Consider the following 22,230-nt stretch of genomic DNA (forward strand, 5'->3'; position numbering starts at 1 on the left):
CTTGTTGCATGGTACCTATGAGCCGAAAGGATGCTACATTTTAACGATAACCGCATGCTGATCAACTGGTCAGCTTGTAAACCTGATATCTACTGTGCTGAAACTAAGAGTCTACTACACAAGTGTTTGAGGTGGCGAAAACTGAAGTTTCTGAAGGAATTTGAAGCTGACCGTGAGTCGAAATGCAAATAAAACTATTTCAAAGTGTACAATGAATGGCACAAACTAAAGGAAGAGGAAACGTTTTTCAAATCTTTCGCGGCTTCTTGCGGTGGTCTTGTAATTTTGACACGAAACGTATGTCAAAACGTTAACCTTCGATATATGATTTTAGTAACTCGCATCTTATCTTCGGACATCAAACCACAGTATATTTTTGTACCTGTGAGTTGAATTGCGTCTGTACTCGTCTCAAAGTATTTCGGATATAAAGAGAGCAACCCCCAAAAAGAACAGTTTGGCTATTATTCAATATGCATCCACGATTTGTCAGTGAGCATGGGGAATGCAATAGGATCCAACCCAGCGTACAAACCAACTTTAAGCATTGCGTTATGTAATTGCTACAAAGTTCTGCCTACCTCAAAACCGTAGGATCAATGATGTTGCCATCATAACCCTCACCATTCCTTGGCTATTTCGATGGTTGCTAGCTTTGAGGTCCAGTTTTGAAAATCTTGCTTGAGTAACAAGGATTCGGCATTATTCACCATTTTCAAGAGGTTTTTTGCAATAATAATTAAGCCGGAAATTAGTAGTAAATATCCAGGCAAACTTGATGACAATTTATCTGAGGATCAAAACCTTTCAAGCGAAACAATTTTATTAATTACGAGAGGTGAGAATGATTTATTGAAATCGACCGGTTAAATCCGTGGGGGGTGGGTGGGGTGAAAGCGTAGTGATTGTTCGTGTGGACAGAAACGGCCGCACTAAAACTCATATAGACGCAAATAAATGTAGCGACATATTTTTGTGATCTAAGCTGACCGCCGAAAAGGATGGAAAAGAATTCTTCCTTCAATGAGGGTTTTGACAGCGAAAGAAGGTTAGACAACCTGCATCAATCTGCCAATAACAAGTGAGTGACAAGTATACTCGGCTGCGAAGTAAGTTGGCGTTCACAAGGGACTCAGATGATCCCTTTGTTGTTGGTTTTCGTCAACATGAACTTCTCATTAGTGCACTCAACTGAGTACATTCAGATGCAGAACATGAAGGATGAGAGTTCCAGCTGTTAATTCTCCGTTGACAATAACCGAGTTTTTAAAAGGCAAACTCTGTCACTTGCGTGGACACTTTTAGAGAGGATTGGCTAGTAGAAGAGTTATCTCACTCTTTCTCACTCCTTTTTAGTGCCATTCGAATATTTTATGAAAAAAATGTGAATTTCATGACAAAGTCAGCACATTAATTTAGCTTTTGTTGGTCATAACGTCTTAACCATAATCACTTATCCGAAAGTCAAAAGGTTGATCTTGTCACCAGGTTGGCGGATGAAAGAAGTGCTACTCCTAAATTGCTCGCAAACAGGATGTAGTATTTAAAAGCTTCCAGTTCATAAGGGTACGCTACGAAACTAACAATAACGGGTGCGTGTTTCCCTCCAAATGCGTCATGGACGAAACAATAATTCAATACTGTTTTTTAATGCTGGAAAGTTTAAGTAAGTATCGTCTGCTCTAACGTCAACATCTCAGAGTGAAGTAGCACATTTCCTGACGGAAAACGAATGCCGTCAATTTAATTTCAATCCCGAAGTAACGAAAAACAACTCGTTTTTCCTTAATATACCAATTAATCTCCGGAAGTATGACGTTTGAGTGCCCAAAATGATGGAGAAACGAAATAACCGGAGTAAGAGAACAATGACATACAAGTTGTTGCTGAGAGCAAAATACAAGCAGTTAATACTCAGATGTTTAACACAACCCCATGAGGATATGATCTAATGCAGTGCTTGACGCCGAAATCAGTTGCACCTCTTTTGAGCGTTCAGTACAATTTCCCAGCTAGTGAATGCTAGCGAATGGATCTTTTCGGTAGTTCTGCAAGGCGGTGCGTTTTTGTCAGGGAGCGCCCAGACAGAAGAAAAAGCACATGTGCAGAGAATGACGCATCCCCAAGGTCACCATCGGCTCTACACGTCCGGAAAGTAGGTGAGTCGGCGGCTCCCGCCAAACACGGCCTAGCAACACACGACCAGCGTAGTGGGCCTGAGAATGTTCACGACCGGACCACGACCATTGGCTGTACGGAGCGAACAAGTGAACGACCATAGTTGGCCAATTAGTCATCCTATATATTTACACAGGCGTTGGGTATGTTTTGTCCTGGCAATACAGCCGTGTCCCCAGTTCTCTGTCCTCTCCCTATCGCGTAGTCTGGCAAGCTCAGTGCAGGCGTAACCCAATAGCTCGGCCACCGCACAATATAAGTTCTCGTGGTGAAGTAAATGCATTGGACTTAATCCAAGCTATTTGAATTCCCCGTTGATTTCTTTATCATCTGTTTATCTCAGCTGACTAACCAAGCACAATAATCTATATGGTTTACACCATTTCTGGTCTTAAACGTCAATGAATATTTCCTGCAACATACGGAATTAAGGGAAATATATTTCCGGGAATCAGCCTGATACAGTTTACTAACCGATTCAGCCTCAGCTGAATGTCGTCTATTTGCAAGTCAACGGGGGAAAGCGCCGAACTTTACAAGCATTCTGTTCATTCTGCGGTAAGACTTGTACAATTTGGTCGCGAACTAGATTGATGCAGAACAGTGGAGCCTTGATTTTATGAGAAATAGTCACTTCACTGTAAAGTCTTCAACACTAAAGGCAATCAAAATTTGTTGCCATCGGAACTAAATTTTTTGATCACCGCAATTACACTAATAACATGACTGCTCACTTAATCTTCCCACATACATTTTATTCCTTGTGAATAACAAAGTTGTTGCGTATTAGCACTTTGATACTCTGTGGTGATTCTACACTAGACGCTAATTTCCAGCCCAAAATCCTAATAGTCTTTATAAGGCATTTTTTTGTTTTGCTCCAAAAATATATATTTGTTTGACAGCCAGAATCCGAGTGCACTTTCACCGACCACATGAATGCTTGACTTTAAGTCAGTACCATAATTCTTGTGAGTAGTATCCACACATGCACCCTGACCTATTACTTAGACACTATTATATGAGCAAACAAAATACATGAATTAAAAGATGCCATCACTAACCAGTTTCAGTGGTTTTATTGTCCATTTCAGTAATTGTAGGACCATTTGCCACCAACTATTGGCAAAATCCTATAATATGGGATTATAAATACTTTAATCTCTCCGTGTTATAATGAAAATTTGGCAAAGAAAGGCTTAGAAGTCTTTAGAATACACACAACACAGCACGAATCACCTTTGGCCGAACTGACAGTGTGCGGAAACGAAATCATGCGTTATAGTGCATAATAAATAAACGGACGCAACAATAACGGTTCAAAACGTCTCTTTCAAAATTATGGACAGAAAAGGTCCAGTGTACGTGTTTCATATGTTCTGACTGTTGGGAAGCCAGCAGCTATGGAAACCCGTAGGAGAGAGAGAGAAAGTGATGGACATATTACAAAAATGCGATGAAACTACTCAGTTTCCGTTTATAGGTTGGTTCTGAATTAGCCGATTCACCACATTTGTGCACCATGATTTCGTGACCTCTCATTTTTCAACGCCTCCCATTTTAGCCATAAATGCTTTTTAGTTAACATGCAGATGCGCGCATTGTGTGGTGACCTATGAATAAGTGAGCTGGTTTCTCTTAAAAGGCACTACTCACAAGGTTGCTGAAGACTCTTCGACATCACCCTTATGGTACCAACTGACACATGAGGCGCCCTTTGGGCAGCACATTCGGTTGACCAATATCATTAATAGAAGATTCGACCGAGTTTCTTGTGAAAGCCAAATCGACATGTAAATGAGCGTATTCGTCAAAAGCTGAGTTAATCATTATTAGCCTATATTGGTAACTTATAAAAGAACCCAACTAAAGAAGACGCACTTGCCACGAGAATTCATACTAGGCATTTTCACATGATTTATTGCAAATTTCTTATTTACTTTAGTAACAAGGTTGTTTCTGAATGTAGCTAATCACCGCGTTTGAGCCAAAAACACTTTGCGGGATGGACGTAGTTAAAAATGTTCAGTGTTATTGCAAATCCGTAGCCCAATTGAGCCTTGACCAAGCAAGATGTTTGGCTGATGCCTCTTTCTCACGTTACCCATTCAGTAGATGACAGTGCCACACTGAGTTACTTGCATCCATTCCCGGATAACTATTTTCAATTAGGCATCGATTTCATGATAGCAATTTAAAAATAAATTACAACTTTGATGAAATGCTTCAAAAACTGAAATCAGTGGCAGAAAAAATCCGATACATTATACCTGGGAGAGCGCTGCCTAGAAAGATGGTCTAAGCTCCACGGTATTGGGTATAATTAAGATTACCGATATTTTCAGCAAGTGTATACTGAATCAAAAAGCAAAATTCCTGATGATGACTTAGAACAAACTTTGTTGAAGACCGCCGGTTGTGTTTCACGGCCGAGTGTACTGGTACTTTCGTTGTGTACCAGACTGGACTACAAATTTTCTCCATCCCCGTGATGTCACTTCAGCCACAACACAGACGTCAAATTTCTCTGCAGATGTGTGCATTTTGCAACTTGCACACAGTGTGAGGGTAAAATAGAAAATAAAGTTGACGGCAGTCAGGAGACTTCAGCCACCTAATGAGCCCTAGGAAGGATGGAATCGATCTTGGGCTGTCAGAGAGTTTTCTGCAACCTCATGAGTAGTGTTTCGTCAGTTTACTTTTGTTGTAGTCAACCAGCAAATGAGAGCGTAAGCTTGAATCTTTGGTGCAGGGGGACAAACCCGATGTTTATTGTTTTTTAACCTATTAAGAAAATTTGAGAGCACTATTTGAATAGAATTCATTTGATACTTTATGGTTTTTACCCTGGTTGTGATTATCAAGACGTGGGATGGAGTAGGCTGCGTTGAGTTGGTGAGTTTACGAATAATCATGCAAGTTCAAACGTATTCCTCTTGGCGTAATGGCTAGATAAAAGGGCACAGAACATTGCTTTGGTACCTTTGATCAAATTTGCCCCATTAAGTAGGAATAACTATGAAAAGTATTCTGGGATTACGGAAAAAATATGAGAGTTATTACATGGTCAGCAAATATTGCCGGTCTGCTGCCTGTACTTCCTTACTGAGCTACTAACTTAAGGTCCATGTGTTTTACTGCTCGGGTTGAACAGGCTTTTCTGGTTATAGGTATAAAGAACGCTGGTTTAGCTGCCAGAGGTTTGTTGACCTCAGCCAGTTTGCTGTTGCCCGGGGAGAAAAGTAAGCCGTTGTGAACATGTTCGTTTCCGCTTAACACGTTTTGCGGTTTCGGAAAGGACCTGGACAGCCCACTTCGCGGCTTAACCGTTTTGGGGCTCATCAGGTAGCAACAAACTCAGGGTTTCCAACAAATTTAACGTCAACTTGTACGCATTTGGCAAAATACACTCAATTTAAAACTAGGTTGGCGTCGACAGGAAACCCTACTAAATCCCCGGTAAAACTCGCGTCTATGAGTGTGTTACTCGAAGACTGCCCCAAATCCAATAATATTGAATACTTATAAGATTGCATAAATCTCCTCGATGGTCCACTAGCGGCTTCATTCTTCTTGGTCTACTTCCTGGGATCAAACTAATCTTACTCCATACTTGGAACACGGCTTTCACGCAAGTTCGGTTTCTTTTTAGGAAGCAGATAATTTGTTCGAAGCCGAATTCTGCTGTAATGATGGCGGCCAGTTCATTGGCTAATTGTTTACCTCAATTTCGTTGAAATGTAATGGCTACAAACATTTAACAAGGTCCATTTGTTACTGGCTGTACCTTCGCCTGTTGGACCTCACGTCCGAGTTCGCTCAAAACCACGGAAAGGGGAGGTGGGAAATTAAGTGACCGTCTATCCACCTGGAAAAATCTGGAACTGAGAAATGCCCACCCAGGCGAAAAAATGAATAAAAAAGAATAGAAGTTAGATTTTGATGCAGTTTCCTTGTGTTAAGCAAGCAAAGTGTAGGGTAAAACGCGGTGTCTTAATGTCAATGCAATCACTGAGTTTAGCTGTTATTTCTCGACAGTATATCTTAGAGGCTTTATCCCCAAAACGGTTCGACCTAGATTAAAATGGATCGTAAAACATTCGAAGGGCATTCATCCTCATCATCCTAATCGGCAATACATCAAACACTGATGTCTAGCTGTCGTACTGATACAATTTTTGAAAGCCTTATTTTAATGAAAAGAATAGAAGTGAATGGGAGAGGTAATCAGTGCTAACCTAGCGCAATCACCACCCCTCTGTCAGGTCAAAGGCTGTCCTCCACTTTGCTTGCGTCACTATAAATAAGGTACGGAGAACTGTACTGGTTTCGACCAAACATCGCAACTTTTGGGGCTGGATATATCCTTTGATTATAGTCTCTTTTGCACAGCCGACCACTTAGTACGCTTCAATCAGTTGATGGAGAACTATCTTCTCTTTACCTTGGAGAGTTTTGGATGTCGTGTCTTCCCTGAAAAATGAGCATCCAGAAAGCTTTTAGCAAAAGATATTTCCGTTGTTCGATCTGAATTATAGACATCAGAAAGTGGTACGTTACGAGTGGGTTTAATTGCATCGTGGTTTTTTACTCTTTTACTGCGCCTTTCGATGTGGTGTTGAAAGTTGAGAAGCACACAGAATCTTTTGTTTCTATTGAGCCTAAGCTGGGTGGATTATTTCTAACCGAAGTCCCGACGACAAAACAAACTTTTATGGGTCTCAAGTTTCTCCGATGGACTTTTGTTTGCCTCTTGTAATATGAGAGGACGGCTGTATAAGCCGATTTGAATGTTTTCACTAGGTAACCGGGCTCTTGATCTGAGCTGAAGTGGTTAATTTTGGTCTCAGGAGCAAACATTTGGACTGGAGTGCTGTTTGAACCTAACATCGTAAGCAATATATTTGAACAAGGGAAGCTCACATTCAAGTCTGTGGAAGAATATCCTGGGAATTCCACTTATAGCTATAAAGCGCCGTTTATAGAGCTTTTTTGAGTGTGTGAGTGGCCTTGAATCGAACATAAATAAAAAGTAAGCAAGTAAGCTCAGTACCTCCATACTTTTGTGTGAACCAACCACAACAATTACATCAGGAAGGGAAAAGGATTGTTAAAACAAGCGTCTTCTGCTTACAAACGGCAGTATGTGTACTTGATCCAGTAGTTAACCGGATACTAGGGCACTAGTCTGATGAGCATCAAGTCTTAGGCATTTCTCCGTTGCTCCCTTTATCGTGCAAAGTACGCTTGCCTGGACTTCTTTTTAAGATTAATCACTGTACCGCAGGTTCCATAATTTGTCAACCTATTAAGGTTCAAGTGGACAGCGAAAGCATCCATTAGGCAGCCAAATACAAACCCCACGGGACCCAGAGGTGATACCTCATTAAGGATTCTACATTCAACATATATATGTCGATGGGCTAGCACAAATCCTTCCCATTTTATCAGTCTGGGCAATTAGTTTCTTGAAAGACATTTTGTGGTAACCTGTGCGCCGGATCATCTCGGTCCCGAATCAGATCACACTTAGACCTGGAGTACAACAGACGAATTTTATACATACTTGCAAAATTCAACTATTGACGTAAATGCAGCCAATTTCAATTGCACTCATAATCGAAGAACTTGTTCCTTCTTTGGGTTTTTTATGTACCGGACAAATTGGTTTAAATTACTTTAATAGCAGTTGAGGTGGGACACAATTCCAAGCATACTGGACAAACCAGTTACGTTTTTTGTCATGTGTTACCGGTTTAACGACCTATACTACTGATGAAACACGCAAATAGTCTCTTGTCCATTGCCCAGACTTCGCCGCCGTATCTGACGGGAGACGAAGGTTGCTGTGGAAATAAATTAACTGTCTCGAAGCGCTCGTTTAACTTTTTTAATATTCGAAGACCCCCAGCTATGTACGCACATCCGCATCCTTGAAAGTCTGTGGCCACGCAACCTTAGTCCGTATTCTTTCAAGGGTACCAAATAAGGTGAGGAAGGCCCTTCACTTCCAGGTCATTTGTTGACAAACTCGAACCAAGAGACTGAGTGCTTTTTGACCCAAAAGTAGACATTTTATATGCACAGAGATTTTGAAAAGTGAGCATACTCAAACGTCGTTTTACACTTTCCTGGACTTCCTTCGAATATAGACAATTGTAGCTGCAAAACACTTGCGTTATTTCTACAGTAACCTCCAGCTTCCATCAGATATGATGGCGGAGCCTGGACGACCGTTAACTGACTGTTTGCATCCTCCATTAGGGATGTACATCGTTACACCACTATCATTCGGAATTTACACAATCCTTTAGCCTCCTAGAAATTGTCAAAATGCTTTCGCGTTTGGACTGTGAACTGCTCTAAATTAGTCAGCTTACCGAAGCATTAGTAGCCAAAATTTCATAGTTATTTGCTTTAATTTAGCGTATTTTTTGTGGAAGACACGTAGTCAGTTGGTTGCGGAGGACGAATCGTGTGCTATCCTCATGAATAAGAGATGCCTAGTGCTGAGTTTCTCATGCAACAGAGATCATTGTGACTGTATCCCTAGGGACAGTATAATAACTTTTGTTACATTCACCAACAAAACGCATATCAGTTGAATATAGCAAGTCAATGGAGTGATGTCATTAGATTTGTGGACGCAGGGGTAACACAACCTAAACCAGAACGCTTTTGGTATGAACCACGATTTTATGGTCTTAAAAATGGAAAAAAGCTCTTCCTTAACAGATTTGTCTTATCAGATCAATCGATTTCCCATTAATGACCACCGTTATCTTGAAGGTGACTGTTAGAATCTTGGGAGGAATCGTGAATGATGAAAAATCATTGATCAGGTATGTTTTGATTAGGGAACTCCAGTGAGGAAATTTTCAGGCATGGTGAATGAACATTCCTGGTAATAAAATAAACAAATTTGCAGATTTTTTCACTGCCTGCCCTTAATTGAATTGAAAAATATAGTTTAAAGGAACGAATATTGATCGGTAGCCGTACCCGATCTTCAGTTTCATGTATCTCAAAAATGTGTGACCTCCAAGTAGGTTCCCTTATTCAGAATTTTGTTCATTCCCATTTAGAAGGAAATCTGCCGCTGTTCACACTGTTTTGGTGGTAAACAGCGAATCACAGGTCGCATAGCCTGTTAAAAAAATATAATTCGGTCGTGTTATGTAGGATGTGAACATTCCCAAAACTCACAGAGTCAAAATGTGTTGCAAATGTAGTTCTTTGAATTTATAGTGCAAGGTCAACTTAAAGGTACACTGTTCCACTATGAAGTTGTCACGCTGTCAAGCTTGAAGCTTACAAGTTTACAGGAGTGGGTTTGAATACAACCCAGGGATAATCTCTGTGCCATGAAACGGGTCACGTGACACTGAGTCACATCTCACGACAGAACTATGCTGTGTCTCTACTAATTTGTCTGCTGCTCCTGGTCAAGGCCTGTGACAAGAAACTCGACTGAACAGGATTGCTGCCGTCTGTTGATGAGCGAGTGGATGCTAGGAAATGTGCGAAGCTGGACTTCTCCGGAGGACCAAAAAGTGCTGTTTACCATTCGATTATCCTTCCAGAGATAGGAGATCGATTGAAAGTTGCATTTGACTTTTGACTTTAAGGATTTGCCTCAGTTCTAAAACGTCTTCCTCAAATATTTACCTTAACTGACTACAATCTCTGAACGTTGAACGGTTTGTTTGATCTAGTAAATAAATGAAGGTAAAAAAGCAACAATCCAAACAACGCAGTCTTATTGCTGATAACGGCTAGGTTCGGCTAAGACCTAATCAATGAAATTTTTTTCCAAATCTGACAATGGATTTCACCATAATTGAATATATTCAATGCCTGGTGAATAAAAAATGAAATCTTTCGGGTAGTTGGAGTCCATACTAAATGGAAGAGCAGTGAACTCGAGTTTCGCTCTCAGTAGAGCTCATCAACAGTACATATTATTGGCCATGCTGAATCCAGACATCTAACATGTGGGGCGAGCGTGCTGCCACTGCTCCGCCAGTGCACGCTGGCTGCAGCCGAATAAAATCACATTTGAAGAGGTGAACTTCACGCTTCAGCGACATGATTGGTTTGCCGGAAGTGTTGAACGGTGACCTGGTTGTGTCGATCGATTGTCTCACCAGTCAGGACTTCCAATTCAGGTAGTGCCAAGGTCGCCTAAAAACAATGAGAAGCATACATCTAGGTAGATGTTGTATAGCGTTACGAAACCACCAGCTTCATATTAAAGCATGGTGCAACTAATATTAAAATCGGTATTAATCGGTGGAAGTACTTGACTTAAGTAACGCGGTTTTAGTGAAGCTATCTGGAAATGCTGTACGGTAATAACGAAAGTGAGCACGCTAATTTGCGCTGGTGCTGAAAGTTGGACGGAGTACCTTGTGGTCAGTAGGACATCGATGCTTTTTCAAGTGGTTCAGAATTAGTCCCGTAGTACTTAAAACGGTATTAGCTTATATCTGTCTTTTGTTTAAAATCGCTGTACAATGTGCTTTTTCCTGCACAATATTGTTCTGGTTTAAATATCATTTATATTCATTACTTTGCTAGTTGTGTTCTTATTGTCAGGTTATCTTGGTCCAGTAGAAGAATACAATTAGAAATGAGCTAAAGTTAGTACGAGTGTAACTGCAAACTGGAGAACCTCTTGAAAAGTATGCATACACAGTATGAACAAAAGTCTTCAGGTAGCCAAGGACGTAATTGGTGGATCGTCTTGTGGTGGGGACATCCACAATCAAAAGAAATCTCCTAAGGTACCTGACAGTGGATGTCACAGTGTGCCTACTTGAGCAAATAGAGAATACGCAGTATGTGAATTGATACACATCCATTTGTTTTAAATGCATCTCGAAGGTAATCTCCCTACTTCTTGCGAGAACACTATTTTGAGTCACAAGTTTCTACAAGAGACTATTTTTTTCGTAATATTTCCAGCAGAAAACTATAGGCGGTGATAACCTGAAGAAAATATCCAGCAGTACGTGAAGAGAAAGTCCGAGATCAAAAATGTTGGCTGATACTCTAACGCACACGGTATGACTGAATCCTCTGAAAAAAGCTGGTTTTTATCGTAATGTCAATCGGGAGAGGATAGGTCGCGCCGGAAAAGAGGTGTCATGTAAATGGTTTTCTTCTTCTTAACATTACCCATCTCTTCAGTTCTTTCGCGAATAGCACTCGCCAATTTAGTTATGGTTTTGTTATGGACTATTCGATCCCGTGGCCCAATCATATGGGGCGAGATGTCTTAGTGGTTAGAGCGCGAATTTTTTGATCGGAAGGTCTGTGGTTTGAAAGCGAAATCAACCACTCAATTTCACCCGTCTAGGCTTGGGCAACCTGGCAATACCCCGGCCCTAGTGCTTTCTTCTGTTGGCATGGCAGCTCGGCACCAAAAGGGTGTTTTGGCTGAACGATTATCTTTTTTTATTATCATATTTCTCAATCATAGTTGTTGTTAACATTGGGTGCGCATGGGAAACTTCCCTGGCAACTGGAGGACACATCTGGGCCAGTTCGGTCAGGCACAATGTAAATCGATATTTCAGCACACCAATAATTCACAATGATTCATCACAGTTAGTGATTCAGGATGCCATTCGGATTGTTTCTGTTGACTCGTTTGAGAGTGTGTGAAGGCGATAACTATCTCTGTGGGTCATTTGGGAGACCGATCTGTAACCATGCTTTCGGAAGCTAGATGAATGGCGTGAATATCTGAGTAAAATCTTCAATTCTGCCGACGATGGTCACATATCAGAACTCTGCCGGACATACTGGGCAAGAATTCTCCTTTGATTCTAAAAATGAGCATTTATTACAACCAAACGAGAAAAATGAAGAAAACTCAACCATGAATGTTCAGTTCGCAGCGTCAAACTAGGCACCGTATTTTTCAAGCCACAAAATACTACCAAAATGTGTGTATTACACTTTCATTTGGCCGTTTTAGTATCTCTCTGGACTCCCGGCGAACTTTTCATGGCTTTGTGGAGATTAATCATTCAACTGTTCTCACCAAACCTGCGGAAACAACTGAACATTCAAATCTTAATCTTTCCTAACAAACTTGACTACGAAACTCTTCTGTCCTGGACTAAAACAGTCAGTGCCCATCCCGGACCAAATAAGTTGGGAGATATGTTTAAAACAGCAACAACAGCGAATGCTGTGTGACATGAAGAACTGGTGTGAAATTCCTGCCATTTGCCCAATGGATTCGAAGTCACGAATCCAAGCATCTGATGTCATTCTGCTCACAGTTTTTCGGGTGACTTTATTTGGTTGATTTCAATAGATGAGAAAATGTTTTTTCAAGCACAGATGAGCAGAAACATGGGGGAATCGTCTTCGCGCAATTAGCTAAAAAATAAATTGTATTGCCTGTAATACGGCAAAGAGTAGAAGGAAAATATTGACTCATTTATGTTTTCACCTTCTCGAGGTAAAGCAAAAAAATCCAATAGTATAGCAACTGATGCTTTAAAGAACACTTTAAAGGGATTGACGTGCCTAATAAATAGGTGGTGACAATATGGGACCACATTACAGGCTTTTCGCACGAGGGTAATGCTACTTCGTTTGCTTATGGGTCAATTAGATAGCTATCAAGAATAAAAGAGAATCATCCGCTTTGCCTTTATCTATTACGACTTTAATTACTGTCATCAAATTCACTGTGCAGAATACATGTTTTATGACCTCTGACCTAGAATTGCACAAACATCATAAACGTTCCTTATCAATCATTAAATATCGAATTAGTTCGCACAAAACCGTTCTTATCCGCATAATACAAATGTGGTTATCTAAAAATTTACATCACCTCACAAGTTACTTTTCGCCCACTCTTTTCAATGGACTCCTAAAAAGGCGCTATATTATTATCAAACGGCTTATTCGGCTTTTATCTGGTAATTACCCATGTATTTCTCTTGGTACCTTGCTTTAAAAACATCTTCACGGGTCAATGCTTTTAGAAACAAACATATTAGCACCAACGGGCATACGTGCGAAGTAAAATCTGTAGGTAGTAGCGCGATAGTCCCTTATCTCGGTGATCTGGTGATCTCAGAGTCATCCTTCAAAACCTAACTTTCACAGTAGCGAATATACACTCATTTGCAAACTAATTTGGTTCTTTCGAGAGACTCACCTGGAACCCAGCTGAATCTCTCGTTTATGATGTTCTCAGGAAACTAAATGTGCTGTACCAGGCCGCCTCATGTTTCAGTTGCTACGATATTTGAAATATCGCGATACATGTATATCTTTATAACGTACTGCTCATAAGGTTTCTGAAAATCCGTCGACAGCCCACGACCGGTTTCGCCCTTCTTGGGGCTCATCAGGTAGGCGCAGTCCCCGGGTTTCCGTCAACCTCATGTTCCACTTGAAACAAAATTGCACGAAATTAGCGAATATACATTCGTTTGCAAACTAATTTGGTTTTTTCGAGAGACTCACCTCGAACCCAGCTGAATCTCTCGTTTATGATGTTCCCACATGTTTTCACATGTAAAGCCGTCCTGATTTCTTAAGAAACTTCAAAAACTCAGTCCTCCAAACCAGTTCATTTTTTCCTTTCGTCATCTTCACTGTTTAAGTTTTTCTACTCATTTTTACATGCATATTTCTCTCCATCCCAGGTAGAGCAGATGCATCGGAGTGTTTGCAAACCCCAAAGAACGAATGAAAATCGTTTTTAATATCGTTATGTGAAGTGAATACTCCATGACTATGGTCGTTTCTTCCGTCTGTTGATTAAGATCAAATTCGATGCCTAATCACAAGTGAACTCGGTGGCGATTCAGATGTCTTGCCTTGCCTCTTGTTCATCTGTTTGTTACTTTCAAATATTAATGAAGAGTTCAGACCTTCCAGGATCTGCGTAGCCAAGAACTTACTCTACCGGTTCTGTGGACTTATGTTGGCAAATAATCACTAATGTGACAGTATAGCAAATTATGTCCGTGACAAATAAGCACATATTGTTGAATCTGTCAGTCACTTGGCGTTTCCTTTGTACAGTTCCCTCTTGTCATATTAAGCACCCTTAGGTAAAGTGTCCCTTCTCCAAAAATTGCCCCGAAACTTCAATCTGCCCTGTTTATTTTCGGCATAAACTCTGAAGGCCGTGTACATGGAGACAACAATTGATTGACTTCATCGTGCACGTTACTCGTTTTCAAGACGGGGCGTACAAACTAAGAAGAATCAACAAATCCACCCTCTTCTGTGGAAAAACTTCGTACCAGTTACTCTGTCTACACATGGCTAAATGCACCGAACTCAGCAAAGTGGAAGTTTCTGTAGATGTGGTTGTGTCTGCCTCAGCCAAAAGCGATAGGATGCAAATTTCTGGTTTTTAATTCTGGATAAAAAGCTCACTGAAGCAATAGGATAAAAACAGTGGAATATTTTTGCTACCTTTACTCATCCATACAGATATTCTGAGTAATTATGTACAACCATTCTGAGTTAGAGGAAGCCGGACTGGCTTTATTTACATTATCGAACAAACCGTAGGTGGGCATGGAGTGAAATGCGTAGAGAGAGTAGCATAAAGAAGGTCGCTATTTACTCATACACTGAAGTAGGCGGAGCAAGGTGTTTTGATGTTTTACTAGTGAGTGGTGTTTGACAAATAGCAATCAATGCGTTTAGTTGTTTTTCACTTAGGAGCCATTTAAATCAGCCAAAAGTGACCTTCACAAATGGATTCTCGTTCTAAACTTAGGGGAAATTTCCAAAAGATCAGCAAACTTTCAAAAAATCTTAGGCCCAAAGTGTTATTGCTGTCAAACGTAGCGATTTTAAGCCGATCATTAAGTGGACTAGGGTCATGGTTTGTTGGTATTCTGAAACTTATCTTTCACTAAGTCGAGTTCTAAAACGCAGTCACGATTTAAAACGTCCCAATACAAATAACCAAACATTTGATTTTTATAAATGCAGGTCTAGTTTTACTGTGATGTCTTGCTGTACAAAAACATAGATGGCTTGAGCTCTGGTTAAATAATTTTTTAAAAAGAGCTGCAGCCATTATTTACTGAAAATGCCAGTTTCAAATTTTCAGAGTTTCACCCATGTTTAAGTCCACAGAGCTGCGACCGAAATTCCACCTCATTTTATCCAGAGCACTCAGTCAGATTTTTCCGTACCACTCGATCAGGAAGTAATTGACTCCATGCTATAACAGAGTATCCGAATTCAAGGTCAAATTGAATGACCTGTTGAAGGTAATTTTACCAGAATGCTTTGTATTCAAGTGAACCCACGTAAGAGCAAACCAGTGTCAACATTTTTGGCACTTGGTTCTCCAAGGATTTGTACTAATTACGTAGGAAAAACCCGAAAAGGGAAATTGTATTTTTACACTGGAACACAGGACCCATTAATTTGTTGACCCCGATCAGCTTCGCTCACCTCAAGACTCGTCAAATGTGCGCAGTTCAAGAGTTTCCGGCAACCGCAATTTTCAGTTAAACATGGAATTTTAAAATATGCTTATGTTAACGGGAAGTTTGACTGAATCCAAGCTCTTTTTCTAGTTTGCGATATCACTCACAAAGGTCGAATCCGGTCGTGTTGAAATGAAGCTATTTTTCAGGATATTTGGTAAACATTGATAGCGTGATTGTTTGTTTAGATATGATAAGATAATTAACTTTATTATGCGAAAAAACATGACAAAAACGTCAGAACCTTCGCCTAAAAGACAAACACCGCCAAGCAGCTTGTGGAGTTTAAGAGGTTTCTTCAAAATTTCGTGGCCTCCGGAAATCAATCGTGTCAGGGTAGAGGAAAGACTGCTCAAACGGGAGTGGTCAAATCTTATCACTCTGTAATACATAATGTATTATTTCGAATAATATTCGTTTAGTTTCCCTGCGAGGAGAATCGTACTTTCCAACTGAGATTTCTCCAGATAGACTGGCTGCACTTACAGGCACTACTTAATATTGCCAAATCTCCTTACACTACCACCAATCTATAAGTAGATCAGGAAGAATTATTTAAGGGGTACGTGAACCCCGTGAATAACGTTTTCACCGTCGTAAGTGAGAAAATACTGAGCGCGGAAGGTTTATTTTGAAGATAACAGGGATGTCATCCGTTTTGGTCTTCTATTACTTACACCTAGACACTACAGACAATAAAACCGAGTCGTCTGTCAAGAAGCCGACAATTTTCTCCCAGTTGACACGTTTACATTTGGCACAGGTAATAAAAGACCAAACGTGAGCGGAAAACTGATCACTTCATCAGTGCCTTAGTTACAGGAGCGCCGTAAAACCTCGATCTAAACCAACGGCTATTTCTAACCAGTCTATTTGAGAATGCTCTTGTTAGCAGATGTCTGACTTTGTAAACTTCTGTAATTAGCTTACTGAGTTGTATTGCCGAATGAAACGAACAATCAAACCAAATTGGTATGCAAATGAGAATATTTCGCCAATTTCGTGAAATGTGGGCTCAAGTGGAACATGGGTTTAATGGAAACTCCGGGTCCGCGCCTACTTAGTGCCAAAAAGGATGAAACCGGTCGTGCGCTGTTGAAGAGTTTTCAGTAACTTTGTGAGTAGTGCATCACGCCCGAACAAGACTTATTATCTATCTCTCGTATTTCCTCGCCCATTTAACTTTGATATCGCTTCACTTCCGAGAATTTGCTAGAGTAGCTATTATTGTGTAGACCCATCTTTTCGGTGGTGAACGATTCTGATCACGGAAAAACTGGAAACGCGTGAACAGTAACAATGATGAAATTATGACGGATGCAGCCAGGAGGTCGCATTGACACCCGGTTTTTAATGTTACTGAGGAACTTGGGTCAACTTCCATGTCTACATGGTCTTTCTTGGACTCAGACTCATTTTGTCTATGGCTCAGGCGTCACAACATAAGCTAGCTTGAGAGTTACGTCAGCCTATTGGGTTGCGCTTGGTGATACACTGTCAACAAGATTCTCTTGGTTCCGCAGACAAAAAGGCATCCGCTCAATCCCACTGCCAAGCAAATGGAAGTTATTGATTTTGCAGACATGCCACTCAGCAGGTTCAATTATATAGTGTAACCTGAGTTTTTCATCCAAAAGTTTTAGCTTTTTCTATACAAAAGGACCTGGAGTTCTCCATCAATGGCATGTTTGATGGGTAGAATAACACTTCAGTAGTAAGATATTTGTGGGCACGGAGAAGAGGTTAGGCTCCATGAACCAGTTGAAGCGAAAGAACTGTGTACCCGCTTGTTGTTGAGGCGCTTTATCTGCATAACCTAATGTGCGAGCCGCTGTTGCGATGTGTTGAGTTCACAATCACGCGGAAAACCAAAGGACAGTTTCACTTTCCAGCGTTCATCCACATGGCCAAGACCTGCACGCTTTGTGTTTTATAAAAAAAGGTTAGGGGAGACGCTTAAAGTCCAATTTAATCAAAGCTCATTTTGAGGGAGCCAGCTTCCATCCAAGGAATCTCTAGTTGATGACAGTCTTGCGTACATATTTTGTGCTAATGAACAATGCCTATCAACTTCGTTACCACGAGGAGAAAGAGGATTCCTCTTGGTTTTCAGGAAACAGTTACTGATAATGGAGTTATTCACTGATAGTGAAATTCACGTACGGCCTTACCATCGCACAAGTTAGATTACTAATACCAACTAACAAACTTTTTTAAGGCACCTCGACTAGCAGAATCGCTTGCCAGGTGACCATATTGGGATGCCGATACAGTTGATCGAGATCTCTGACCTCTGCAAACAGCTAAAATGTGGTCCCCCGGAAAACGTTCTACTGACAAATAGTTGGTTGTTTTGCTACAGGGCTCATTGATGCGTAGAGAATCCTCTAACTATTGATCTATGCGGTAAAACTTTTAATAATTTCGTTTCCTCCTGCAATGTATTATCAAATTATTGCCCGAAATAGCATTTTCCTACGTCTGTTCTGCTCATTCAGCGTAGCGAAAACTGCATACTTGCTATGCGATTTTGAATGAACCGTGCAAAAAAGATGCAGTAAATCTAATTTGAGTATCTCACTGTAATTTAATTTATAACAATCAATACTACTATTCCCACACGTTTCCATCCTTTTTAGATTCTTCCCAGAAACCGCGCGAATTCGGAATCTGTAGTGCATTGCTGATCATCATGTCCTACGTTCTTATCATCCTTACCTTCCCGCTCTCATTGTTTGTTTGTATTAAGGTGAGTCATCCATGCACATGCAGTTTGGTCAACATTTTATTTTCAGACAGACAGATAGACAGACGACCATAGATTATCTGATCCTTGAGTTGGCAAGCCCATGCTTTCAACTTTCCACCTTCTGATAACAGTAATGCGCTTCCCTGGAAACCCCGGCTTAGAGTTCTCGTTTCTGTGATTTCACAAAAGCCGTCTAGTGCGGCGAATTGGTATCGTGACTGTAACGGCAGCGATTTTTAGGACAAACGCAAATAAAAATGAGGTTTTGAAGTATAACCTTTCGAACGTCGCAGCACCTGCTTAGTTTGATTTCAACAGAAATGCTTCAAGTGCAATATCGTGAGCACTAAAAGTTGGACATTTACCTAAGGGCCGATTACCAGAAACGAAGTACCCTCGCGATGACGCTGGATGACTGGTCACAGACTTCAAAAGAATAGCTGATATTTTTCACTGGGATTTTGTCCTACAATTAAAGCTAGTCTATGCTGGAAAGTCGAGAAGCAGTGTACAGCCATCTTTTCCTCACCGGCAATCGTCTGCAAGGCACATCTCACAAACTCCAGGGTGTTCCGATTCCGTCACCTTTGGATAGTAGTTTGAACACCTAACTGTTCAGCCACCAGCGGTAGATCACCCTTGAGATTTCCAATGATAAATAAACAGGTGTACGGTACTTCCCGACTGTTTAAGATAGAGTGGTTTTACTGAAAGAACCCTCACTTGAAAATTACTAAATCCCCCTCAGACTACTATCAATTAGTTGATGATATACCATGAAAGTTTAGTTTGTGAGCAATTGCTTCAAGCTTTAATTGGGAACAAGATGCGGTTCTTTATTTTATGGTTGAATTCGGCCGGAGTTGATGTACAAGTTTTTTGATAATTTTTTCTGAGGATTCTAGCAACAACCTGAAATAGGTGCTTTTCTCTTGGGCATCGCTTTAATTTGGTATTATTACACAGTTTTAAGGTACATTCACACAGAGATTGGAAGGCGTCGGCAGAACAAAACGAATTTGAAAACTGGAATCGAAAAAAGCAATAACTTGATGCATTTTATCCGCTGAACTTAGAACGAATCTGGTAAGGGCCGTTAGCGTCTTTTCGTTATCTAGACACCGAGAGAATTTTCACGTCATTATGGTTAAAAAAAGACAGCGTTCTTAACTGCAAAAGTTTGGCGAGCCTGCGCTTTCTAACTACTACGTGATTGCTCTCATTTCTTGGCTATTCTAAAGCACTTTAAACGTTTTCTCCATAATCCAAATTGATATCTGATCGACGATCGTTTGCCTTCCTTTGGTATTCCCCAGATAGTATACACTGACAGGTCGGATCAGTTGAGATCTACCTAACACGAGAGATGAGAGTTTTGTAGAGACAATCTAGCAACGGCAGCTCTCTTACTTCGGTTTGGAAGGACACACGATGTCCCAAATTATGTGTTCAAGCCGCACGTTGTTAATCATTTTCTGACCGCTTGTTCGGAAAAGGACATCTAAAACTTAGGTCGTCTTTCGTTCTAAGTTTTTAGCCGTCCCTAATTTTGTGTAGTGAAATGATTAACGCTTTCGGGAGTTAATGATGGCAGAGTTTTTGACGGATGGAAAGTTGCAAAACTGGGTCTTTAAAAATGTCCAAACAGCTACTAATCCAATATTTACAAAACTTCTCGATGAGCTGTGTCGCACCACTCGGTTGCCATGTGGTCTGAGAATATTTTGTTGGTTGGTACTAAGACTTTGCTCTCCTAGAACAGCCATTCCGGGATACACTTTATCCCTGTTTTTGCTTTTACCACCGTTTCACTGTATGAAGGCACACAGTGTCTCAAATGAAGAAAACCCCCCCGGGAGTTGTGCCTCTAGCCGAGAGAACAACTTATTTTTGATTAGGGGTTTGACTTTTCCACCGATGTATTTTCACAGTGTGAGAAACCTTCTCACCACACTTCTGATCTGGAATGTTGAGTCTGGTATAAGCTAACGTAGAGTATTGCTACCATAGACCAAATTTGTTTAAAAAGTTTTACTAGATGAAGGACTTGCCTAGTGTGTGAGTGCATAAATTACAATCAACAATAAACATAAAACTGATTTGTTAGGTTTGTTACAGTTTTATTCAAGTCTTATTCTAGAGACCACGCACACGGACTCATAGAATTAAACGTTCGGTTTAAATTTTATTGCCTCATTTTGGCTGCACCGCTGTATGTGATGTGATACGCTTCCTGAGCGCTTGTTTGAAATTCTGTACAAAAGAGGCAGATACCACTTGATTCCGTTGGGCTGCTAAGAAGTTTAATGCTCCCTGTGGCAAGCAATAGACAAAAGTAAAAAGATTCATATCTCTGACACTTTGAAAAAGGCGTTTCACCAAAAAACAGATGGGAGTGGGAGAAGTCACAGTTGTCTTAATAAATTATTTCTCAGCGGAAAAAATTAAAATATAGTACAAGGTTTGTATTTTATCAAAAGCTGGATGGTATGGCCTCGTTTCGCCTCCTCTTAATCTATGCGCTCAGGTTTACCAATCAGGAAAGTTGGAATACGAGACCACAACAGACAAGGTTAAAAGGATAAACTGACAAGAGCATGTCAAAACGCGTTTCAAGGTCACGACAAAGTCTTGAATGAAAGGATGGAGAATGGATAAGATCATAATGAGTTAGTGTTTCACCAAACACCTGTCATGGATAACTGATCGAATTGGGCTAGCTTGTTTCGAGTGTCTCTTGAAAATCGCATTTTTAAGTGTATACAGAATTTAGTGCTCATCGAAACCATTGGTAATAGTATAGCTGTAGATGCCGGGACTTGATCGAACGAAATGTACGCGTATTCGTGGAGAACAGTCTTAATATATTTGAAAGCGTGATTCTCAAGACCCAAGAGCACGTTCAAAACGGCTGGTAGCAACCTTCAAAGCACTTTCGGCGTACGTCCGTTTCACTGCTCTCAAATCCAAATTAGAGTACGTTTCGCACAAGCACATTTCACCCAACAGTTTGTGGGTAACATACCAACCGGTACTTTTTAAACATTTCAGAACCGACAAAATTTCACTGACAGGATCTTGCGCTTCTCTCAACTTCATCGATCTAATGATAAAGGGAGAGAATTTGACAGAACGAGCTTCGTAGATAAAATTTTACAGCGCAATGTTGACTGAACATTGTACCAATGCCCAGTTTTTCATTGAAAAAGGCTGAACATCCTCATATGAGGGAAAGACTGATATGAGATGTTGAAATGAAAATGCGAAGATGGCGTCATCAGGAGACCAGTGTGTAAAGAATTTTAGTCAAGAGCCATAATACCGTTTCCAGAGATGGAAAAAGAAGCAGGGTGTAAATATATCAACTCAAAAGAAGGCTGTTAGTCCGACCTTCTTGGATAGAGGTGTGTAGTTTCACTTTATTTATCAGCCCCAGCCAGAGAGAATAAAATTGATCCAGAAGAGAAGAGGAAAATAAAAAACTATATTCATTTATTGCATTGTATGGGTGAGTCAGTGAGTTAAGGAAGCATCAGAACAATAGCACAGTTGTCGTCGCTGAAGTTGACTCAATACAGAGACCGTGGTTTTCGTGTTTTCCACCAACTGAGAACCGCCAGCCAGTTCCATTTAAATTTCGATTCTAGGAACATACACAAAATGGTCACAAACTTACTGAAAATTATTTGTAGGATTTAGTTGCTAGTTCTCTCTATGGATGCTGCCCTTATTATTTCATCATTAAGCATGTTGCGGTTATTGAATTTCATGAACTTCCTCCATTAAAATGTAAACAGGTGTATCGCT

General features: G+C 40.5%; 1 protein-coding gene across 1 annotated transcript in view; it reads left to right on the top strand.

Moving 5' to 3' along the window:
* Window positions 1-22,230, top strand: part of T265_02290 (hypothetical protein) — a gene marked incomplete at both ends in the record, with an annotated part of 103,560 nt that overhangs the window by 39,015 nt on the left and 42,315 nt on the right. Inside the window, 2 exons of the mRNA XM_009166494.1 lie at window positions 5,349-5,420; window positions 18,314-18,423. Coding sequence (XP_009164758.1) covers window positions 5,349-5,420; window positions 18,314-18,423 — 182 coding nt within the window. The remainder of the gene's footprint in view (window positions 1-5,348; window positions 5,421-18,313; window positions 18,424-22,230) is intronic.

The sequence above is a fragment of the Opisthorchis viverrini genome (genome assembly GCF_000715545.1).
Source record: "Opisthorchis viverrini unplaced genomic scaffold opera_v5_26, whole genome shotgun sequence".
NCBI classification, from domain to species: Eukaryota; Metazoa; Platyhelminthes; class Trematoda; order Opisthorchiida; family Opisthorchiidae; genus Opisthorchis; species Opisthorchis viverrini.